This window comes from Vipera berus, assembly GCF_964194415.1.
Source record: "Vipera berus genome assembly, chromosome: 1".
NCBI lineage: Eukaryota > Metazoa > Chordata > Lepidosauria > Squamata > Viperidae > Vipera > Vipera berus.
Genome location: NC_138202.1, coordinates 241403456 through 241428457, shown reverse-complemented (window position 1 = coordinate 241428457; position 25002 = coordinate 241403456). Strand labels below are relative to the sequence as shown.

The window sequence follows — 25002 nt, the reverse complement described above, 5'->3', positions numbered from 1 at the left end:
TCAGCCATAAGCTTCCTGGGTGACTGAGCCAGTTATTCCCTCCTAAATCCAATCTACCTCATAAGGGGGTGATAGTGGGGAAAAATATTAGGAGGAAGCACTCTATATGATGCCTCCTTTACAGTATAAAAGGCAGGATACAAACCTAATGAAATGAATTAATACAGTCTTGCTCCATTTAAGTTTTACTCCTGGCATTTATTCTAATCTTATCAAATACAGTTCTTATTGAATTTTATGCTATATCTTTTCAGTAATGTCATTTTTGTACCTTTAAAATGGTAGGTTAGATATGGAAAATGGATTTGTCATAATTTTATGTTGGAGACTTTTTCCGTTAGAATGTTTTATTAAATTCAATTTTCTGCATCCATTGTTGTTTTATATTATTCTGTATAGACATTCTTTAATGATTGGAGATGAGTGATTAGAAATGGAAAATGTTCTTAATGTGGAAATCATTATTTAGTGAATATTTTGTGCAATTGGTCACTATACCTAAAGAGCTTAAAACTTTATATTAGAGATCATTCTGCAAACACTTTCTTTTTTATTAACAGAGTACACAATTGATGGAACTTGAATTATTTCAACTAAGTCTACTGTCCAGTAGTGTTGAATGAGGAAAATAGAATTGGATCATTGGTTAGCATGAGTCAATAATATTTTTTATTTAAATTTGGTGTAAAAATAATATTTACATTATTATTGATGTCTGTGTAAAAACATGAAAATTGCATATTTAAAAATAAGGAAATACCATATTTTGAAATTTTGGTGTTTAGAAATCAGCATAAGGAATATTCTTAAAACTATGTATTGAAGCCAATAGTTTTCTGGTTATAATTAGTTTTGACAGTTTATTTGAGTTTATTAATATTACTGAGTAATATTAATCACATCTCCACATCACAACAACCATATAGTCCATCTCAAAATTAAGGCCTTTGTGAACTGGTATTAATTTAATGGTTCTGTCTCTTGCACAAACATTTATAAGTAAACAGATGGAGTCCAGTGCTTTTCTACATCAGGTGATGATAGAAAGTAGACTGATATCACTTTACCCTACAGCCTTATTCCAACAACCACCCCATTTTTAAGGCTTCTCAATATACAGAACAGGTTTGGAAGAGAAATGGGGAGGGGCTGCTGCAGAAGAAGGTCTGTTCTGTTACTACAGAATTAGAATGTATGAATCATTATATTCATAACTCCCCAAAGGATGATTTGAAGGCTGTTTTCAATCAACACTGAATATATAACATAATATACAAAATGGCTATCTATAGGGTGACACAATGGTTTAGCGGTTAAGATGCTGGGCTTATCAGCTGGAAAACCAAAAGCCTTACAAACCTGTACAGGTAGTCCTTGACTTACAACAGTTCATTTAGTGACACTTCAAAGTTACAAGAGCACTAGAAAAAGTGACTTACGACCATTTTTCACACTTACGACCTTTGAAGCATCCCATGATCATGTGATCAAAATTCAGATGCTTGGCAACTGGTTCATACTTATGACCATTGCAGTGTCCTGGGGTCATGTGATCACCTTTTGCAACCTTCTGACAAGCAAAGTCAATGGGGAAGCCAGATTCACTTAATAACCAGATTACTAACTTATCAACTCCAGTGATTCATTTAACAATTGTGGCAAGAAAGATCGTAAAATGGGACAAAACTCATTTAACAAGTGTCTCACTTAACAACAAAAGTTTTGAGCCCAGTTGTGGTTGTAAGTCAAGGACTACTGTATATTGTATAACAATATACAAAATTGCTGTCTATATCCATACAGAATACAAAAAAAAATTGCTAACTGTATGTACCATATGTGCTTATCCATCTGGAAAGAAAAAGAAAATGAATAGTAAGCATTCTTAATAGCTGAATTGAGAACTATAATGGAAGTGCCATCGGTGCAAAGTGCCACATCATACATATGAACAAAATACCAATTTAAATTAGGATGTTTCTGTGGAAGCATTGAAACAGTTATGGTTTAGTCTAAGGCTGTTTTAAGCTTATTGTATGGATTTTGCATTCCTTGCCCCAAAGCAACAGGATCTTAAATTTGGTGATGCATTTGAAGAAATGTACTTTAGTCCATCCTCATTATTGGCCAAGTGAAGTTTTATAATATAAGTTTAGAAAGTAATAGATTTAAAATTCTGGCTACAATAATTACATACTCCTTTTTCATTTCAGGATCTGTTTGATCATTCCAGTGACTCGGGAAGTTGTTTTCTAACTATGGCTCACCGGTTTTCAATTAAAGATATAGATGAAAAATTTGAGCAGTTTTTAAAAGAGGTACTAATATATTTTTATTTGTCTATTTCCAGTGTACCAGTAGAATATTGTGCCCCTCCAACAATTTATTCGGTGCAAAATTTTATTTTAAGAACCACTGTATTTTAAGCACAGGATTAACCCTCGAAATCATAGACCCTTAAACAAGCTTAAACTTGGCTGGCTGATAAAAAAATTATGAAGCAATAATAAATAATAACAGCAAATTTGCTCTCTTTTTATTCAGTCTCTTTCAGATGATTCACTTGGAAATGAACAAAATCAAAATGTTACTATTTCTGAATCAGTTGAGCAGTCTAAAAATAAAAAGCATCCTGTGCCATGGTGGATAACAGAAGATGATTCAGATGATGGTACAGTATTGCACTGAAATTTATTCTATGTAACATCTCTGCCACAAGGTGTCAGTGAATCACTTTTGTTCTCTTTATTAGTATGTGTGTAAAGTTTGGGCCAGTTATTGTCTTTCTGGCCTAGACTGGGAAGTAGGATACATACCAACTCATAAATTACCTTCAATGAAGATGATTGCAACCTAAAGTGGATTGATTTGAGCTGATTTTTATTCATATGTATAGAGATGGGGCTGTTTATGTGTGTGTGAGAGAGAGAGACAGAGAGAAAATGAAGTAGAAATTGTAGGACTGCAAATTTTTTGAAAGAGGAGCTTAACAGGGTTAAGCATAGTGTCTTTTTCTGAGCTTGGGCAGCTGTTTCAAGAGTTGTTTGAAGCTATATTGTGCTATATTCCACATAATTTTTGTCAATCATTTAAACTGTAAATCATTTTTTAAAACTCTATATAAGTATAAATAAGTTCATTCTTTTTATAACAGTTCAAACCACTTTGTGATTGTCTCCATATTTACATAAACAAATAAGATTTAGGAGAAGTAGATATCGGAGGTCAAATTTACATTCTTAATCATATATATTAGAATCAAGTACCATTCCAAATAAATATTCAAGGGATTGTATTGTTAATCCATTTCATGTGTTCATTGAAAAATTAACTATTAAACTGTAAAGCACACTGAACAGGAACACTTAGAATATTCTCTCTAACTAAATACCCATATAGTGGATTTAGCAAATATCCTTATCTGTCATATGGCACTGTCTTATAATAATATAGTTTGGGATTTTTATGTATTTTACTTTAAGCATAAATTTCTGTAGCCTATCCTCTAATGAAACTTAGTTGGAAGAAGCGTGAAGATCAATATCCTTTCTGAAATGAGTGAAAATCAAATAATATGATCACTACTGGATAAAATTTGGTAGTAGATACTGTTGATTTTTCATAACTTCTGCAAAACTTATCAGTTGGGGAAGTAAAGCTTACTGAACTGTACAGTATTTCAGTTTTGTGAAGAGTTAAGTTTGCAATGAAAATTCCTAATTCAGTGCCCTGTTTTTAATATAAAACACTTGTGAAGAAAAAACCATTATAATATTTACAGCTCTTAAGCTACCATTTCAAAAAGATACTTTGAAGTATTTTTTCTGATGAAGAGTACAAAAAAAATATTTAGCAATAAGATGATAAAAGCAAATTAAGTTGTTTAGCCTTATTTTTTTAGTAAGCGTGATCTAGATTTGCAATTCTGCAAATGAAAGGACTTTATGATCCACCATAAGCAGAGGGATTATTTTTTTTACCAAATGTCCTTTCCCACATAAGTCCAGACATCTTGGGAGAGCAGGGAACTAGAGAGGAAAGAATAAATTATTACACTCGTGCCAGTGGGAGCAAGAATTACCTTATGAGATTCTGGAATCCCACTATGTAAGTTTATACAATCTTAGATTTTAGAGTGTTATGAGTATATGATTTGTAAACTGAGATTTTCAGTGTTACATTAATTATCGTTATTAAAGTTTTTGGAATACACAGTCTGAGAATCAAAATGTATCTTTAATATTAATGCTTAATGCTTCTTGGATTTTTTTGCTGAAGAACTAAATATTATTATATGAGAAATGTGACACTTTTCTTACAGCAATTTCAAAAATAGAAAGGCGATATATAAGCTGTGTATAATTCAAAATAAATTGTTTATCTTGAAATGTCTCTTGAGACATTACCCCAGTCATAGGAAATAGAAAGTAAACCATCCAGAAATGCAGTCAAATGAAATAATACTTAGAAGTAGAAATTATTATTTTTTGTTATTTTATTGCTACTTGAGAAAGGTTAGATTTGCAACATTTAACTGAAAATGCAACTTTAAATAAAACAAACAAAACCATCTACATACATGCTTGCTAGTGCATAGCAATTTCTCTCCTTCGATTTAGTAGTGTTTTCTATAGTTAAGGAAATTATTATAATAGTACTCTTGGGTGCTATTATTTTTAACTGAAAATTGTTTCTGATTCCAAACTTTCATATTTGGCATGTCTAGAAATTGACACTACTGTATATACTCCGTTTCTTTTTTTATTCTTGGTGGTTTGATTTTTCTTTTGGCTGACTGTTGCAATCTTTTCTGTTATTTCCTTGAATTTCCAAAGTTTCAAAAAAGAGCAAGTTTATCAAAAGTGTATCAAAAGGGAATGAGAAGAAACTTACTGGGATAAAAGATCCAGTGGCCGAGGATTGTGAAAAGAAGATATCATTTTCAGATAATGAGCCTGGTACCGGATTAAATTTCCTGTTTATAAATGCCAGTGTTTAATGTTAGTTGTGATGTGTTGGGACTCAAAATTAATTTATTTCAAGTAACAGTGCTTTTACTTTGTTACTAAGTTGTTACTGAGTTGTTGCCAATTATAATCTCAATGGGAAGGAACTTGCTAAAATGATGGTGTTAATTGGTATATATGAGATCCTTAGTTAATTTATGTCATCTACAAGCAAAATTGAAAATATTTTTAATCTGAAAATCTATTGAATCACTATGAATCAGGGTATTTAATCGTATTTACTCCTGGACTGCCTTTTAGGTGAGTCTTTTCTACACCTTAAGCACCAATTAGTAAAGAGCTAGGTGGATAGTTCCTGTGTTTCTATGAAATATTTAATTCTATAAATTGATCTTGAATCAAAAGCCATGTACATAAGCCATTGTTAAAAGATCTTCCAATATGATTTAAGTTAATGTTTAAATGCACTATTCTGAAAAATTACAACAATCTTGGATGATTCAAATTAAGCTAATGACCAGAATATGAGAGATTTGATTTGAGTGGCCAGGCAGTCAAGTGAGAGCCCATGTTATGAAAACTACATTTTTAAAAACTAGTCCTATGAAGAAGCTATGTGTATTATATAAATATATAAAGATGATATTGGTTCTTCAGTCACAAAATTTATTGAGTTCTGTTGAAATATTTTGGTGAATATTCTGTGTAATCTTTAGCAAAATTATAGACCAATTATATTTATAAAATATAATGATTTATTCATTTGTATATTTAGGATTCATCGAGCAGCTAAAGAGTTATATTCTCTGTACTACAGTGCAATTTGCTTTTAGTTCAAAACAATATATATAATCCAACCTTAAAAATGTTAACCAGGAAATGCCATGTTTTTCTGTTTTGTAATTAAACCTGTTGTATGAAACTATTTAAATATTAAGTATTTTTCAGTAAGGTGATTTATCCTTAAATACAATTACATTGATAAGATAAGTAGATCCTATGTCCTGGAGTGTGAATCTAGTTTTTTGTTTTTTAAATTAGCAGTGGAACAAATAAGAACTGGATGTTTGTTTGTTAGCAGTAATCTGGAAACCAGAATTGCCAGTTTATTGTGTTAATGAGTATAATTGCCATAAAAAAATCTAAAGTATTCTGTGGAGAACATACATTGGGGATATTACTTTTCACATCACAATTCTTGGGTAGCTTATTAGACCAAATGCAACATGTAAACTGTTTTGAAAATTGAGATTTTAAGCAGGCAACATACTTGAACCCATCATTCAATATATTTCTGTGCTCAAGTATTGATTTATCCATATTCATTCCCCTTCCTCCCTGGTTTTGTTTTAAGGTATACCTGACACCAGCAATGACTTTCTGAAATCACAGAGGCTTTCTCCTTCTATTGAGGAAGTAGATGAAGATTTTGAAGAAGACGTCCAGCTCCCGCAGCTTCATGGTGTTTCTGTCTCTTTAAGCAAAGATAGTTTGGAATCAAATGGTAAAAGTGCTTCTGACATTGTCTCTTCTACTCTGCTGTATTTTAAGAATTTGCTAGCAAACATATTGCAAGTATAGACTGGCTATTTTTTTAAAAAAAGTGGTTTTTATGTTGCATAGTTCTGAAGAAATGAAATGGTCACTTCAAAATGATGTTATATATTTATTTATTTATTACCCTGGTGCCACAGTTTAAAATGCAGTATGATTGATTCAAGGAGTGTTTTACAACTTAGCTCTAGAAAATACATGGGCTTTAGGTTTCTGTACTAGTTGTATAATTGCCCCAGTCCAATAGTTCATTCAAACCATATGAGCTCACAAAACTGTCCCGCTATGCGAAGACAAAGCATGTTTCTTTTTTCCTCTTTTTTGTTTTTTTTCCCCCCTCTCTCCATTGGGAACCAGTCTGCCCACACATTCCTTTGTAGTCTTGGACTTACTTCCTATGTTTAAACAAATGGGAATTTAGAACCATATGCTAATATTCTTGTTTTCTTATTTAAAATGCCTGAATGTCATTTGGCAGCTACAGTACTAAGGTATAAATTCATATGGTTATATATATATATATACCGATATTTTTATCATTTAGATTCAGTTGTTGCTTTGGGACCCGGTGAGAATATTTTGGGAGATGGATTGGATACTTTGGAAGAAGAAGAAGAAAAGGAGAAGTTTTTTGCTGACCTTGAAAAAGGAGCATCCTCTACCATAGACTACTCAAAATTAAATAAGGAATTAGATTCTAATAATTCTGAAATTCTGCACACCTTTTTACGGTAAAGTAAACAAAGATAACAGTGGTACTTATATGTTGAATTTCAGCAGTTTGGAAATATAACAGTGAAACACTGTGAAAACAAATTGTGCGAAATAAATATTCGTATTGTATTGTAGCATTGAAAAGTAGGGTGGAAGCTGTAGAGTAGAAAATGACACTTTATGGATGACAAAATGAATTTGAAGAGGGAAATGAGATTGGAAGTTGAAAGCAAGCAGATATTTATGCATAGACTAGAAAAATTGCTTACCATTTGTGATTCTGTTCATTTATGAAAATGTTCACTTCTCAATGTTAATATAAATAAGTAATTATCGGGTGGCCGATATATATTTTTTTTATAATTCCATTTATATTCCGCCCTTCTCCGAAGACTCAGGGCGGCTTACAAGCTTAATAAATTTACTTAATAAACAAATGAACAAACAAACAAATAAATAAATAAAATGTTCAGTGGCCATCCATAATTTTTACAGTATTTTTCTTAGGTCCAATCTAGGATTAATGCCGATACAATCTAGGAGCAATACAGTAGTAATTGAATACTGGACTAGACTGAGATTTAGTCTTTATTAGTAAAGGAATGTTCACTATTAAAGCCATAATGGGCTAAAATATTTTTCAAATGTATATATATAAATATAAGTAAAGCCAAATTGGGTGTTATAGCTTCCTTTTTTAAAAAAATAGATTCTGTATTCTAAAATCTTTGGATATAGATATTCACAGACTACTTCCACCCATCCTGCCTGCCTTTAGTTGTTTAGGAAAAATTTGTGGGTAGCTGAAATGAATGTTTTTGTTGTTAGAACAGCATAGCATTAGAATGAATATCCTCAGTCAAGTGTAAAGAGAAAAATATTTTGTCATAACTAATATTTTTATATTTTGCAGCAACCAGTCTCAAGTGAATCAGACAAAAGGAGAAAATGACAGTGAAGGTATGAGTCATGAATAATCTGGTAATTTCAAATAATTTGCTTAGTAACCTAACATTTAATGACTATTTACTTACATGGCATTGATTTCCAAAGGATGTTGTCAATTCATTATTTCATCATAGAGATTCATGAAAGGTAGTCATGAGATATTACATTAATTTAAAGGGCAGTTCCTCATAAGTCAAGAGTTACCTGAGACAAATAGGAAAATATTGTCATTAGGCCATTGAGGGAATCCGCTACATTGCAACAGCATGTGAAGGCTTTATGCAACCAGTGACTGTAGAATAAGTTTGGGTTTGGGTTTTTTTTCAGTATTGTTTTATATATATATATATATATATATATATATAGTTTAAGACAGAACTGGACACATTTTAAATAGAAAGAATTTAAACCATGTCTTAATGCTTACTTGCACCATTAAAATTCAGTGAGAAACAGCACATTTCTGTTACTCCTCTAACATTATTCAATTTATAAGGACAATTATATAGCTGGCTATTCTGCTGAGAGAAGAACATTTAAACTGTAACTTAAGGTTTTCCCATCTGTTTGATCTGATCCAATAAAAGAGTCAAATAGATCCGTGGAAAGGAAAATTGCATTGTTCCTCTTATTTCTTTTGAAGAACTAAACACAGACTTTCCTCCAAACGTTCAGGTGATTATAGTGAGGATTTTGAGGAAAATTCAGAGTGTAATGAAGACATCAAAGCTGAGCAGGCGGTCACGTCTGAAGCTACTGTGAGCATTTGTGATAAGTATAATCACTTCCTATTTTAAACATTCTAAACTTTGTGGTTTCAATGTTTTATCCGACTGTGGGCTTACCTAGTTATTTATGGTACTTGTCTGGATGTAAGGACCACTAAGGTCAGTGGAATAAGCATCCAGGTGAGCAGTCATGGGATGGCATGCACTGAAATCCCAAATGTCCCAGTTCAAAGATAGAAATGTGACATAGAGTTGACCTTGAATGCATTTATTGGCTTTGCTCCTGAAGATACGTATTGTTTATAACATTTCATAGCTGGCATCTAATTATGTTCAGAGCTCTTCAAAAATGTATACTTCTGGAATCATAAAAAGATAGATTACCGCTTTAAAGCAAAACTATTGTAAGGATAAAAGAGCAATAAGATTTCAGTATCAGTGCCAAAATCACATTACAGTAATGATATGATTAAAGATCTTGATGCCAAACATAACTCTCTTGAGACATACATAGTTTTTTTAATATGTTTTTAAAACAGATTTGCAAATCTCAGGACCCTATAATGGTAGAGCCAGGAATATTGTTTACAAAGGCATATGTTCCTGATTTAATAAAAGCTGAATCAGGATTCTAATATTTAAATGATATAATGATGGTATTATCAATCTGTACAACATTAAAATTTTATCTATAAAACTTCTAAAAAATGAACTAACGGGCATGTATAGTATTGTAAATAAATAATACATTCTAAGCCAAGAGTATAAAATATCACCATTTAAATGTTCTTGTATTCATAGCCATCTTCTCTGGTTTGTATTTTCATGTGTACTCAGGTGTATGTCCAGCATAGCTGAAGCATTCTGTTCAGTAAAAGGGCCAGATTAAAAGCATTGAATGATTAATCAATTTTCTGCACCAAAATCATTCAAGGAATAGCAATAGCATTTATTCTTAGGTATATATCACTCCATTGGGCTTTACTGCATTCTCTGAGTGGTTTACAGATGTCAGCACCTTGCCCTCAACAATCTGGGTCCTCAGTTTACCAACCTGGGAAGGATGGGAGGCTAAGTCAACCTTGAGCCAGTCAGGATCAAACTCCTGGCTATGGGCAGAGTTTGCTTGCAATACTGCATTGTATCCTCTGTGCCACTATGGGTATTAATCATTTGGCTATTGGAAATCAATACATACATTAGAATTCTTACACCCAGAACAGAATTTTGAGGAGAAAGGCACAATGATTGGAATGATTTGCACATGTATTAAATGCTTCCAAAGTATTGTTCAGATTTTGATTTACTTTTTTTGAAAATAGTACTTATTTTGCTAATTTTCTGTACCCAGAATTATAACTTTGATTTTCAGTAGTGTATATTTTTTTACTTGATGCTGCTTAAGTTTTATGCAAGTGAAATATTAGTTTTATAATATATCAAAAATTTTAAGTTGTTAAATGGTAAATTACTTCAAGAAAGTTTCCTATTATTCAAAATAATTTCTTCCATGTATGAGATTTATATATATATATATATATATATATATATATATATATATATATATATATATATATATATATATATATATATATATATATTATTTTATTTTCTAGGAGGAAAGGACAGGCATGCTGGCTAAAGGTACGGAATTCATATAATATGAAATGTATATTATAAAATGAGTTTGATTTTCTTGAATTTGGGAAATAAATAATCAAACATAATGGAGCCATATTTTTTTAAATTGGTTTCAATGCCAGTTGTAAATATGTTGGCAAAATTGACTTCAGAAATGCTCTATGGATACCTGAAAAAGCAAATATTTTTCCTTTAATTCTACTTATCATAGACCTGGCTTCCCCATGGAATAAAAGCAAGCAATATTTATTATTATTAATCCTGAATTTTATTAGAAAAGATTACAGGAATACTTTGATGTCAACAGTACTCATATCAGTCACTGTAACTGGAAAAAGAAAGATTTTACAGATTAGTATTACACAAATAACTTTGTCTAGGAGTCATTTTCAAACACTGGTCAAAAATAAAAATGGTAATGTAAGTGAACAATTGACATCAACATTTATTTTTCAGTTTCGGAAATAATTTAAAGTTTAAAAGAATAACAATTTACGAGTATATATTGGAGCTGTGTACTTTGTTATTAGAGGCAAGCTTCAGTAAAGCCGCCGTTAGTCTCTCTACAAAGAAAAACATACTACAAACTGGGGGGAAAATGCTGTCCCTTTGTATATATGCTTAGTTAAAAGAAGTCCCACTGAGTGACACAGCTTTCTTCCTAATTAGAATACTTGATATTGGAGTCTTTTCCCCAACCATCTCCTGCAAGCATGACATATGATTAGATCCTACTGTTGCATAAGCAAGAACCATTTAAGATTTTGTTGCAAATAAGTTGATGGTGAATTATTTATCATTTTATACATAATTTTATCTTTTTCATTTTCTTATTTAAAGCCTTTTGTATTTAACGTATTTATTAAATATTTATTGTGTTATCTTAAAGCTGCTTATCTAAACAATTTTTAGTATTTCTACGTATTAAACTTTACTGCATGTTGCCCACTCCAGTGTTACAGGTTAAGCATAAGATTGGCTTTACATTTTCTTCATCTACACTAATATAGAGAAGACACAATTCTTTTTCCTTTGTAGTTCTTCTGGATTCTCAGGAGTCAGTTTTAGAAACTCCAAAAGCCAATGAACAGCAAGATGCAGCTGTGGTAGAGCAACATCCAGCTCAAGAAATTACTGTAGAAGAAATGACTGGAACAGGTAAGGCTACTTTTCGTTTGTTAATTATTTCTTCTATTAATCATGCTTTAAACCAGGCATGTCAAACTCGCAATGTCACGTGACGTCGCACAATGTATCGGGACGGTTTTGCCATTGCCAGCAATGGGGTGGGCGTGGCATCTGCATGACGCATCCGGCTCGTGGGTCAGCAGTTTGACACCCCTGCTTTTAACGGATGTGAGGCAGGAGCAGTTTGTCTCATTCTACTTTGGTTCATTAAAATTACTGTTTGCTCATGTAAATATCCATCTGAGCAAAACAAAACTTCCCATTGACTTCCCATTTATTCCAGTGGCAGGAAATCCAGTATTTAAAATCAAACAGTCCTAAAGTATTCAACTGTAGCTTAGATACTGGGTTTTTTCCATATGATCAGATAGACTACCTCTAGCCCTATAGAACAGAATATAATTCTTTATTGGCCAAGTGTGATTGGACACAAGGAATTTGTCTCCAGTGCATAAGCTCTCAGTGTACATACAAGCTACAAGTGCTTGTGCCAAATCTAGTTTTGAGATGACGATAAATGCAAGAAGAAGCATAGAATGCTATTTTTCTGTTCTTTGGTCTTACTAGCTACTGAATTTAAATTATAGTAATGTCTATAGATGTAATGTGCATTTTTTTACATCAGTATTTACTGGTTGGTTAGGATCTGGTGTTACCATCTGACATAATTACATTTCAATCCTAAGTTTTTTTTATTGGAAATAATCCTGTTGAACTTGATGAAACTCATTCCCAGATACGTTTGTATTTGAATCTCAGCAGAAGATGCTTTATAATAAATATATATATATGTGTGGGATTGCAGTGAAAGGGTCCAATAGCCTGTTGCCACTGACAGAACTCCCTTTGTCAGAAGCTCCTAACAGTGGAAAGAATCAGAGGCATTTCCCTTTCCCTTTGCTCACTCATAAAATCTGCTCTGAGCGTGAAAAATCCTGAGCTGAATTGAGTCCCTGCAAAGGGTTAAAGGTCCTGTTGCCTGATCAAGCTTTGGCCCTGTGTGACATTAGAATTTTGTTTAAGTCACACTAGGTTACTAGTGCTGTTATTTTACTGATTTGTTCCTCATGAATATTTATTTTCAGCCTACTGCATCTGGAATCGTTTATTTTTTCTCCTTTCAGGTATTTCCAGTGGGCAAACCAACAGTGACATTGAAGCCTTGCATCAAGCTTACCGTCATGTGGAACAGTCTTTAGGAGCTACAGATGAACAGAACGTTCACGATGAAAAAATTGAAGTAGAAGGGAGCTTAGTCAATGACACTTCACAAAATAAAGAAAGCTGCCCTCAAAATACTTCCATTACGAATTCTGGTAAATTCTGGTACTTCCCAATATTGTTTGCATTTATTATTCTGATCACTGGACCATGTTCCCCTCTGTCCCCCTCTGAAGACGATATAAATACTGTAAATACTAAAGTGTCCATTGCTATTGCTTATTCTGCTTTATCTCTGATGACATCATTGTTTGCACCAGAGAAAGTGCAGAACCCACCTCTGTGAATTGTGATCCCACATGACTGCATTATGTTGCTGATTTCCAAAATTGTGCTAATGAAGCTAATTACGTGATTCTTTCCTATCAGAGTATCCTTTTTCTAGAAAGGAGGTTAGGCAATTGATTGGATGGAAAAGAGATTTGTGCCATTGATTTGGACTCCTGCATGTGTAGTTTTATTATTCATGTCCAAGGTCAATATTATGGGGTTTCCCCAGCCTTTTAAGGCAGAGGCCCCCAACCTTTTAGGCACCAGGGACCAGTTCTGTGGGGAAAGGCTTTTCTACGGACTGGAGGGGTGGTGGTTTCGCATGCTGCCTGCATCCCATGGGTGAGGCTATGCTTGTTTGAGTGGCCCGGTTTCTGTTGCTGCAGCCCGGTGCTGGTCCACGGACCAGGGGTTGGGGGCCTCTGTTTTAAGGTCTCTGTGAATAGGATGAGTAATTCATTTTCTCATATTGTAGCCGTTGTGCATATTGTTTTTTTCATGGAATGAAACTCTTTCATGAAATCTCTTTAATGAAATCTCTTTCATGAAATCTCTTTAATGAAACTTCTCAAAGGAGAAACATATTCTATTTGTAGAATGCAAAAGATTTTACAAATTTGACCACGAGATTTAAAAACCTAATTTTTTTCCTTTAGTATTTTTTTAAAATGAAATACATCAAAGGATGTATAATATACTAGTCTGTTAGTAAGAAAATTAAATCTCTATATACATAAAGTTGAAGAAATTTAAAAAACAGAACTAAACAGAACTAAACTAATACTGACAGTTCATTCCTGCCCTTCCGTCTTTAGTAGTCACCTTTTGTATTTTGTGATTGTATTAGCATCAGTCTAGAAGTCAGTTAAACATCAATGTGTATGGTTATGCAAACCAGCATAATTGGTGTTGTATTCTAGCATGGAAATGCTTTAGAACAGGCATGTTAAACTGCCAGCCTGCAGGCTGGATGCGTCACGCTGAAACCACGCCCACCCCATTGCTGGCAATGGGGAAAAAGTTGCAATATGTCGCGTGACATCACGTGACATCACAAGTTTGACATGCCTGCTTTAGAAGCACAGTCTAGGCATCCGAGGAAATATATTGAAAGCTACACTTTATATCTTTATTGCTTATCTTGATTGACTAATATCTGATTATTGTGAGTTCTTTCCTCAGCTTTCAGGATTTTATTTATTTGACATCCAAGAAAATGAGTAATTACTTAGTCAGCCAGTGCATTTATGATCTCTCAGTGGCAGCAATGACTGCTCAGTTATTCAGTGTTAACATTCCAATAATTTCTGTTACTTATATATTTGGTTGATCTCTTAAATAGAGCTAACAGTATAGAGCTAATGTAGCTATAATGGTTAAAATGTTGAAACCTGGACTCGGATGTACAGAAACTCACTGTGTGATTTGTGACCAGTCATTGTCTCTCAGCTCAACTTGTCAAACAAGGTTGTTACTGTAGGAATAATAGGATATACCACTGTAAGAGCCGTCATGGCGCAGTAGTTAGAAAGCAGTATTGCAGACTAACTCATTGCTCACTCCAGGAGTTCGATCCTGCGGGGCTCAAGGTTGACTCAGCCTTCCATCCTTCCGAGATTGGTAAAATGAGGACCCAGAAATATGCTGACTCTGTAAACAGCTTAGAGAAGGCTGTAAAGCATTGTGAAGCGGTATATAAATCTAAGTGCTATTGCTGTAAGACCCTGAGTAAAAGATATTATAGCTAACATATAGTTAATTAAATATATAATTTCAGTCTAATACCCTTCAGTAGCATTCTTTACTAACCAACTCAATAATCACTAAAAAGTCATACTTTAGAGAATTGCCTCAAATTTGTTATTATTTATTAAGTTTTTATCCTTCCTTTCATCCAGGAGCACAAGATGACATTTTTGAAAGCTGTAATAGTATTCTCGCAACTATGAGGAAGCTTGGGCATAGAAGTTCCAGTTGCCCTAAATCACCCAATATACTCTGTGGCTGAAATTTGATCTCACTGTTTCATGCCTAGTATTTGGGCTTTGCAAAATAGTAAAGAATAGGAAGGCTGCTATAGAAAATAAATATATTAAAGATTGAAGTAAACTATGTATATAAGAAAAATAAAGGTTCAGTAGGTTCATTGTTGTAATTAGGAGATCACAAATTATCTTGAAGAAGAAAAGTTGAAAGTAATGCTTGTTTTTAGTTTTGTTTACTGTCCTTATTGTGTACAGAGCCAATGTCTCCTAGAAATGTACAATAAAATGTAAAATCAAAGCTATTCAAAACAGTTTAAATCGTTAGTACACTGCATTAATCACTGCAGAATGTAATAAGATGGACAAAACAAACCAGTCCCAATATAACCAGATATCAGATAGATAGATAGATAGATAGATAGATAGATAGATAGATAGATAGATAGATAGATAGATAGATAGATAGATAGATAACCTTTATTGTTATTTTTTACTGTGGGCACAATGGCACACATTAAAAATGAAATTTAGCTGCTTGCTCTCAAAGTGTACACATATATAATGCACATTTAAACATACTATATATAACATATGTATAGACCTACACCCTTACATATAAGCAACATATAAATATTAATCACTTCCATCTTGAATACATAACGGAAGGAGGAAGATTTAGAGTTCACAAGGTTAATATTGTATGAAACAAAACTGACTGAATCAGGATGTTCTGCTTCGAATACCACGGAGCCTCCTCCCAGAAGGTAACGAGGAAAACAGGTCATGAAGAGGGTGTGTAGTGTCCCAGACAATCTTACATTTATGTGCTATGTCCTGGATGGGAGGGAAGGGAACTGCCAAAGATCTTTTTGGCCATCCTCACCACTCTGCACTGCTTTCCTGTCTGAAGCATTGATGCTTCCAAACCAGACTGTGATGCTGTATGACAGGATGCTCTCGATCGTCCCCCTGTAGAAAGTGGTCAGTACAAGGGAAGGAAGATGTGCTTTTCTCATGCAACAGAGAAAATGCAGGCGCTGCTGTGCCCGCTTCACCAGTGTCTTGCTGTTGAGCGACCAAGCCAGCCTATTTGTTAACTGCACACCCAGGAATTTGATGCTGATTCTCCACAGGCGAATCATTAATGCACAGGGGAGTGTGGCTGTGCCTGCCTTTTCTGAAATCGACAATAATCTCTGGTTTTTCCAGGATTTAAAACTAAATTTATGCCAACCTTTTAGTAATTTCTGACCAAAAAATGAAAATTTCTTCTAATTTTATTTGAAAATACTTTTGCTACAGAAATGATAACAAGTGTGCTGTTTTCCTTCTATCTAGATTTGCCCACCATAGAAGAACTGATGAAACCTATCAGAGCAGATTCATCTTTTGTCAGGGGATTTGAACTGGAGCCTGTTAGGTATTCATTCTGGAAAAAGCATGACATAGTCAATGAAATTTTCATGTTTTTTTTTCTTTAACTCTTTTTAAAATGAAGATATTACTACTGTAGTGCTAGTAGGATGTCATTTGCTCCTTGGGTATATTATTCATAAGATTTAAATATATCTTTGCTGCAAACATCTGTTTAATCAGTCAGTGGAGAGAAGAATTTAAGATGAAAGCTTGCAACCTTAAAATGGTATCTGTTTGCTCAGTTCTGTAGCTGGCAGAACTAAGTATAGGTTGATTTACAGCCACAATTAAGCCCCAAATTTCCATTGCTAAGCAAGATGGTTAAGTGAGTTTTGCCCCATTTTACAACCTTTCTTGCCACAGTTGTGAAGTGAATCATTGCAGTTGTTTAGTAACACGCTTATTAAATGAATTGGGCTTCCCCATTGACTTTGCTTATTAGAAGTTGCAAAAGGTGATCACATGACCCCTGCAACCATCATAAATGCAGGCCAGTTGCCAAGGGTCTGCTGTCCCATTCTCTCTCTCTCTCTCTCTCTCTCTCTCTCTCTCTCTCTCTCTCTCACACACACACACACACACACACCACAGGTGTAAGGAGTCTTTGTTAAGGCTTCTGAGCCTGAGTTGGTATTCCCCAGCAATTCCCTGTGCTGGCACCAGCTCAACCCCAATAAGTTCCACAGGCTGCTCAAATGAAGCCAACACTAGTCCTCAAGGCAACGGCAAGTCCAGTCCACTAGGCAAAAGCAAGTTCCCAAGGCAAAGGCAAGATCCAAGACCAAGGCAAGTCCGCAAGGCAAAGGCAAATCCACAGGGCAAAGGCAGGGCCACAAGGCAAGGCAGGGCAAGGCCACAGCTGAAGAAACACGGTCCAAAGTTCAAGGCAAGAACACGCAGCAAGGAAACGAACACCTTCCCAGCATCATTTCACTCCCCTTGATGGGCTAAATGACCACTTCCTGGTGCAGCTCATCAAGAGGGATGAGGCTACCTTCTCACGAGTGGCCTGGCTGACCTTTGTGCTGCCTCCTCTCAGCCCTACATGCTCTCAGATCTGGAGGAGGAGGTAGTTCTTCTTCATCTCCACTGGCCAGCTGCAGCTGTTTGCCCTCGAAGCCTCTCAGCTTCCCAGCTGCAGCAGAGTCTCTCCTGTCTCTAGCTCAGTCGGCTGCTCCCCTGTGCTCAGCCCCTCCACTCCTGTCCTGTAGCCCTTGCCTGCCAGCTCATCCTCCTCTGAACGAGCATCTGGGGACGCATCCGGGGAGTCATCACAGGTCCGAACTTTGATCACGTGATCACAGGGATACTGCAATAGTCACAAGTGTGAAAACAGTCCTAAGTCACTTATTTTAGGTGTTATAGCCTCGGACAGTCAGTAAACAAATGGTTGTAAGTCAAAGACTACCTGTAAAATAGATGACTTAAGGTATGATGGGAAAGAATCCCCCCCAAGCCAGATCTCCGTACCCAGAAGGCAAACCTTGATAGAGCTTCAAAGGGGTGCTTATGGGGCCAACAATAACCTGTCTAAAATACATTATCTTAATAGTGCATGTCCATGAAAACATAAATCATGAAATCATAGAGCCACATCTGATTATAGTTCATCCCTTCCGCCTTCCATAAGGTGATCAGCCAACTTAGTTTACTGATTTTTTTGCATCCGCTGTAGGAGACAGAATATTTTTATTTTTTATTTTTATCTTTTGTTGTATGCTAGTATATAAAACTGTAAAACAAATAGGTAGGGTTCATTATTACTGTATTGGGTATAGTTTTCTTTTTATAGTCAATGAGTTTTTGAGTGTATGGGAAAGAACATTACCTGGTCAAATATGAGATACTTGTTTATAATTGCTGCAGTGTGATCTATTGATAGTGCCATTATTGCTTAGTCCTGTCCTGCTGGACTAGGTAATTGTTTTGCTGCACAATTATGTAAAACTAGTGCGCAATTCAGTATCAAATGTCCATAATTTTTATAATCTATTATTAATAGAAACAACAGGACCTATTCATATATGGCTTTCTTTCCCTTCCATCTCATAGTCCTGTGAAAGTCGCACAAGATCACACAGATGGATTAATGAAGACATCTAAAGAACATCCTAATGATACTTCAGTGGAATCTCAAAACATTGGCTGTCTTTCAAACCATCACGGTGAACAAGAAGATACCTCTGTTTTAGAAGTTACAAATGAAAGTAGTAAAGATAGTCCTCATCTGAAAGTTATCAAGAAGAAATTAGCTGATAAAATTAAAGATGTTATGAAATTAAGCACTCTGTCAAATTGTTCAACACTGTATCAGGAGAGGAAATCTGGACAGGTGAGCAGCTATTACTTGTCACACTTAAGGCACAAAGAAGAGTTTTATTCTTCTACAGCTTAAAGCCAGTCCAAAATAAGCCATTAAATAAAAGATAGCCTTTCAAAAAAGGAACCAGTCATCAGCAGAATTTACTTATTTCATAATCCCAAAATTAAAAAAATAAGTCTCTGCCAATCAATTAGGAGCCATCAGAGAGGAATCAAAATGATCCTGTTTAGTAACAGAGTTTAATACTTTGCTGGTTGAAACTTTGATCCTATTCCTCCAACCTTTACTCCCTATTTCCTACTTATCTTCAACTTTCCTCACTTTTCGTGAAGCAGCTGATTTCTAGGATTCTGAAATATTACTTTCAAGACGCTCATGTTGACCGCTGTGATTAGGTTACTGCTTAGGCAGCTGGGTATCTACTTGTTTGCATGATTTTATAGCTGATGTTTGAGTTGCTTATTTGGGATATAATCAAATTAATATAATTTTGGCAAAAATTTATTTGGTAGAATTAGATTTACAAGTTAATCTTGCCATTCTATAGAAATATAATTCAGTGATTACATAACTTTTATTTTAAATATTAAGCCTCTATTTTGCATTCTGAAACCAAACTAGTCAATAATAATATACATGTATGTGTCATTTGTAGGTGCATCAACCCAACACTTCGAATAAAGAGAATCCAAAATTAGCACCAAATAAACAAGTAATGTATAAGAATAGTAAAAACACAATGATTATTCATAGAAAGAAACATTTGGGTGGATCACATAGTTCTGTTAGAAGTTCTGGATATGGAAAACCCAATTCTTCATTAAAGCACCTTCCTACAGTTAATGAGAAGACATTGAAGGAAAGCAACAAAAATCCACTTCTGAAAGTCAGATCTCCACCAAGACAGAAAGGTGTGTGAGTGTGTCTATTTTAAATTACGTGTGTGTGTGTGTGTGTGTGTGTGTGTGTGTGTGTGTGTGTGTGTAATTTTAAAATGAAATAACGTGAAGTAATATATATATATATATATACTACAGTATTAAAGGTAATGATAATAGATCTTTTTGGCATAAAATAATTATTCCAAGAAATATAAGGTATCTATATCAAAATCATATAGTCATTGTTGCAATGTTTTTTTTAAAACAAGACATAATTGATTGTTTCCCTTTCAAAGGCACATCAGTGACTAAAGTAATTCAGACAAAACCCCCTTCACTCTCACCCAAAAGAAATGATTCTACTAACCCTGGACAACCATCTTCAGGTGAATTTCCACCAGAGGCTAAAGAAAATGACATCCAGTGTCACAAGATAAGTGATACAACCACTGCTCTTCAACAGGTATTTTTTTAAAAAGGGAGAATGCTCGAGAAATGAAAATGTAGAATAGGAGGAAGGCTCTTCGTTCTAAGCGTTCTTAGTGTCACGTACAGCTTGTTCTCCTTCAGCAACTGTTCGCAGTTACGACAGTGATGAAGAAGTAACTTTGCTATCTTCATTTTTTACAACCTTCACTGTAAAGCAAGGTTTTACTTTTTGTAAAGCGAAAGAAAGCTGAAGTAAGACAGGAAGCACCATTGCGGTTTCCCTTAGTGACCACTTGGCTTAATGACTTGAGTTGGTGGTCCCAACTGCGGTCGCTAAATGAGACCTGTATACCCTTCTCAGATGTGAGAAAGGAGAATGAACACCCAGTTTGGCATTCCCTTATTTGATTTGATCTAGCAAATGGATAATATATACACTGAGCCCAAACTGTAGCACAAAAAGTATATACTTGGGGGGGGGGGTTGTTTTAAATAACTCTTGTGCTACCATAGACAACTACTTGCTATTGACTTCATAATCTATGAATTGGGTTCCATTAATAGAACTCAGAAATTGAAGGAAAGGGGAGAGGTAATTTTGACTTTCCTCAATCTGCAGTCCCTCAGTTTACTCAAGACCTTATTTTAGGTGCAGAGACAGAGTATGAGGTGATACAGAAGGCGGGAGGAGGAGGGGGAACTGGCAACCTCCCAGCCTTCCCCTCCTCTGCCTCTTTTGTGAAAGTGTCACTTTGAACATGGTCATTTTGAACATGGATAGATTGGGGTTCCAACATAGGAGGCTTGTCTGGGGAAGAGATATGTTAAATCCAATCAATAGTAATATCGTTTTATCTCACTTATCTCCTTATTTTTTTGTAAGACAGCTTTGGGAAATGTTGGATTTCAATTCCCAGCAGCCTCAACCGTTATGATTGCTGTTGAAAATTCTTGGTGGGGTTGTACCAATAGCCGGAGGAATACAGATTTCCCCATCTTTGCTTCAGGGAGCTTAGACCAGTTTGTGTTTTTCCATCTTGGTGCTTATTCATTTTAATTATAATAAGCTTGGGTGCTTATTCAAATGCTTCCTCAAGCATAGCACTTATTTGTGTGTATTTTATGTACTTGAATTAATTTGCTCCGGTGCTAAAATGATGCATTTTCCTAATGAACAGCAGTGTTTTAATTCCTTTCTACAGTGTGGAAATATTTTGCACGCTGGAATAGGCTTGGAAGACATTAAGCATTTAATTTTTATATGAAAAAAACGGAAAGGAAAATTAGCACTTGAATCTGATTCTGCATTCCATATTGTATTTATTTCCTGTGTATCATCAGGCAGCCCCAATTTCCTCATTTCACAATGAAAGAGAGCTTTATTTACTAAAAAGAGTGCAGGAAGCAGAGGAAGAATTGAGTGCAGCCAATACTTTGATTGAACGTCTGAAAGCCACCTCTCTGCAAACAGAGAAGGAAATGGAGGCAAAAATTCTGGAAAGGAAAGTGCAGCAAGATAAAGAGCTTTCCCAGTTGAGCCAAGAAAATTATGTTCTTCAAACACAGGTGCCATCTTACATTCTTTTGCTGGATACTTTTTAGTATATTCCTTTCAAACAACATTTATCTTACATTTGATTAAAATGTCCATGAAACTGCCTGCCTTTTCTCATTGTTTTGGGAGATGCAACCCAGTCAGTTGTCGTGCAAGATTGTCTTTCTACTCTTATCCAGTTTTATGCATTGAAATGTATATTACTAAACAAGAAAAAAAACTGCTACTCAGTTCCTAATAATCTCAAAAATACTGGGCAGCTTTATAAAATACGATAAAGGGCCATACATGTTAGTTGGAGGAAAAACAGAATGCAGATGTGATTATTCAGGTTACTAACATTTCAATAAATGAATACTATGTACTTGAACAATGATACCTACATTCTGTTTCTCAACTATATATGTATTTGGCTTACACGTAAAATTATTTTTTCTCAGCATTTTTATAAGATGCAATAATGCTTAGGCATTTTCTTCATAGCTAAATAATATAAAAGACCTTAAAAAAGGAACAATGTGGTCAACTACTCGGGAGAAAAATCCTAACGATGAAGACATGTTGAAAGAAATCCAAAAAGAAATCCAGAATCAAGAGATTCTTCTCCAAGGATACCACCAGGTAAAGATCATTTAATATTGTGACTCTGGCCTTTTTGTCCTGTCTACCAGAAGTGTTAGACAGAAGTTCCCATTGGAGCTTCTCAGTCAGTGCAACTAGCAGTTGTCTTGGTAGAAAAGAAGCTGAAGAAATCTGAAGTAAGTAACTTATTTTTGGAAAATTCAGTTTGAACCCTCACATGTATTTATTTGTTTGCATTTGTTAGATTTATAATCACCTTTTTTCCATGCAAATTAGACATTCTGAAATAATTTTCAACTGAGAAAGTATCATCACTTTGGCAAGGCATCTAGTGTTTTAGTGTTAAAGTAGATTTGAACCCAGCCTCCTCAATTCTAGTTCAGTATCTTAGTACCCCACTGGCTCTCTAATGTCCTGTTCCAGAGGGAATAAGGATAATTTTTGATGCTTCACATTAATCACTGGTGGTACATGAATTTGGTTCTTAAGAAGTAAATAACTTTGCATGCAGCTATCTATATTTTGTTTGTATGAGTACTTAGTATGGCTAGTCAAATCTAAATGTTCTAAATTTCATTTTTTTAAATTTGAAAATTCTTAGTATGTTTCTTCTTGCCTAATTTGTATCAGGAAATAAATAAGTATATCCTGCTGTCAATTTTTGACTGTGACCGGTTCTGATAATCCCACTCTGTTGATAATCCTCTTGTTAAGCATAGATTAAGCTTCCTGTTGTTTCTCAATCAGCATGTATTCTTTTATTGAAGCAACATTTGAAATGAGACTTCAGAAATAGTATAGCCCCTTCCTCCTGCCAAATTTGATCATCTTATTTAATATAATTTAACATACAGCCACTTTAAAACTATAAATGGTACACACACCAAACTTTCAGTGCAATGTAGCAAATTAATCTGGCTGATTTAATTATATGCAGAAGTCCATAGCTTCTGTGCTGCTGTCCATACAACATTATTCATTTGATAGGTTCCCATTCAAATCCTGAAACAATTTACTCTTGTCCCATAAAGTAACAAGACATTGTTGGATCTGAGTTGTTTTAAAGACAGTTTTTTTATTAGCACATTTATTCAAAGGTAAGCATCATGAGGTTTAGGTTATTGATTCAGGAAATTGAACACCGGGCAACAGCCTAATCTATTTTATTGTGATATAAATTTTCTGAGCCAGGGAGAATGTTGGATGAGATCTCTCAACAATACTTTGATTTTATATAACAAATTACTATTGGTCTGGAAATTAGAAACGGCAGATACTGGTGCACATCTTTTCACATGAACCGGTAGTAACTAAATAATTATTCTTTTTTTAATTCAGGAGAATGAAAGATTATATAAGCAAGTTAAGGAACTTCAGCTAAATAACAAGAAAAATGAGGAAATTATGTTTAAAGAGAATCAACGTTTGATGACTCAATTAGCAGCTTTACAGTGAGTTTATTTAAGTGTATGGCAAAATCTATAATAAGTTTGCATAAATTATTATTTCTGTGGTAAATAGAGGAACATGTCATTTATCTGGATATGTAATTCCTTTTGAACATAAGTAGGACTTACTTCCAAATAAACATGATTATAATTGTGCTGTGTCTAATTGATTTTTTAGCTAGCAAATCAGTTGTGGCTATTCCCACCAAAATCAGTGGTTTAATCAGACATTCTAATATTGGGTGATAGGTAAGAGTTGCCTTTCAAATATTGTCTCATTTCTCAACTGTACAAAATGGGTAGGATTATATTGACAGAGGTGCCTTATTTTAACTTACTACTTTTTAAAAGGTTTTGCAGAAAAAAGCCATTTTAGAGAAGTAGTTTGGGTCAAGACAGATTTCTTACTAAGTTTGTAAATAAGCCACCTAATATAAAGTTCTGAATCTCATCTTCTTGCTATTCAAATTGAATAGTTTCAAAAAGGAAGTTATTCAAGAAATCCCAGTATAGAAATTAAAAACAACAACTATATTCTGCTTTGAAACAGTACCATCTAAATTATTCTGAGATATTCTTGTCAATTGCAATAAACTAAGAAGTCAGCAATGGAGTATGTGTATACATATAAAAATTAGATCCATTTGCATATATATCCAAAATAGAGACACTTTCTATCTTAAATATAAAACTCTACAAAAGTGGTAATCTTTTAATTTAAAATAGGGAGAAGCTAGAAAAAAATAATGTTTTATCACATGGAGTGCAAAATGATAAACCATCTGAGAATCAGAATTTCACAGACTTGATTTCAGAACTTCGAGCAGCCAAGGTAGGCCTTTTTGAAATTTCTGTGCTTTAATATTTAAAATATTGCCAGCAAGTTTATATCATCAATATGTAATGTTACTAATTTTATAACTTATCTATTTTAATATTCTTTCTAAACAAACACTAGTTTGGACTGATAAGATACAGTGGGACAAAAAAGTATTTAGTCAGCCACCAATTGTGCAAGTTCTCCCACCTAAAAAGATGAGAGAGGCCTGTAATTTTCATCATAGGTATACCTCAACTATGAGAGACAAAATGGGGGGAAAGAATCCAGGAAATCACATTGTAGGATTTCTAATGAATTAATTCGTACGTTCC

General features: G+C 34.3%; 1 protein-coding gene across 2 annotated transcripts in view; it reads left to right on the top strand.

The window, feature by feature from the left end:
- CEP162 (centrosomal protein 162) overlaps window positions 1-25002 on the top strand; it is a 43333-nt gene that overhangs the window by 1522 nt on the left and 16809 nt on the right. The window contains exons 2-19 of one of the 2 annotated variants that reach the window (XM_081314244.1): window positions 2214-2318; window positions 2545-2671; window positions 4836-4958; window positions 6322-6471; window positions 7066-7252; window positions 8149-8195; window positions 8859-8941; window positions 10528-10555; window positions 11591-11710; window positions 12865-13056; window positions 16555-16636; window positions 18685-18964; window positions 19611-19866; window positions 20133-20299; window positions 21607-21831; window positions 22304-22441; window positions 23741-23853; window positions 24577-24682. In XM_081314244.1, coding sequence (XP_081170370.1) covers window positions 2259-2318; window positions 2545-2671; window positions 4836-4958; window positions 6322-6471; window positions 7066-7252; window positions 8149-8195; window positions 8859-8941; window positions 10528-10555; window positions 11591-11710; window positions 12865-13056; window positions 16555-16636; window positions 18685-18964; window positions 19611-19866; window positions 20133-20299; window positions 21607-21831; window positions 22304-22441; window positions 23741-23853; window positions 24577-24682 — 2484 coding nt within the window. In that variant the 5' untranslated portion in view covers window positions 2214-2258. The remainder of the gene's footprint in view (window positions 1-2213; window positions 2319-2544; window positions 2672-4835; window positions 4959-6321; window positions 6472-7065; window positions 7253-8148; window positions 8196-8858; window positions 8942-10527; window positions 10556-11590; window positions 11711-12864; window positions 13057-16554; window positions 16637-18684; window positions 18965-19610; window positions 19867-20132; window positions 20300-21606; window positions 21832-22303; window positions 22442-23740; window positions 23854-24576; window positions 24683-25002) is intronic. The other variant, XM_081314245.1, reaches the window with a different exon arrangement.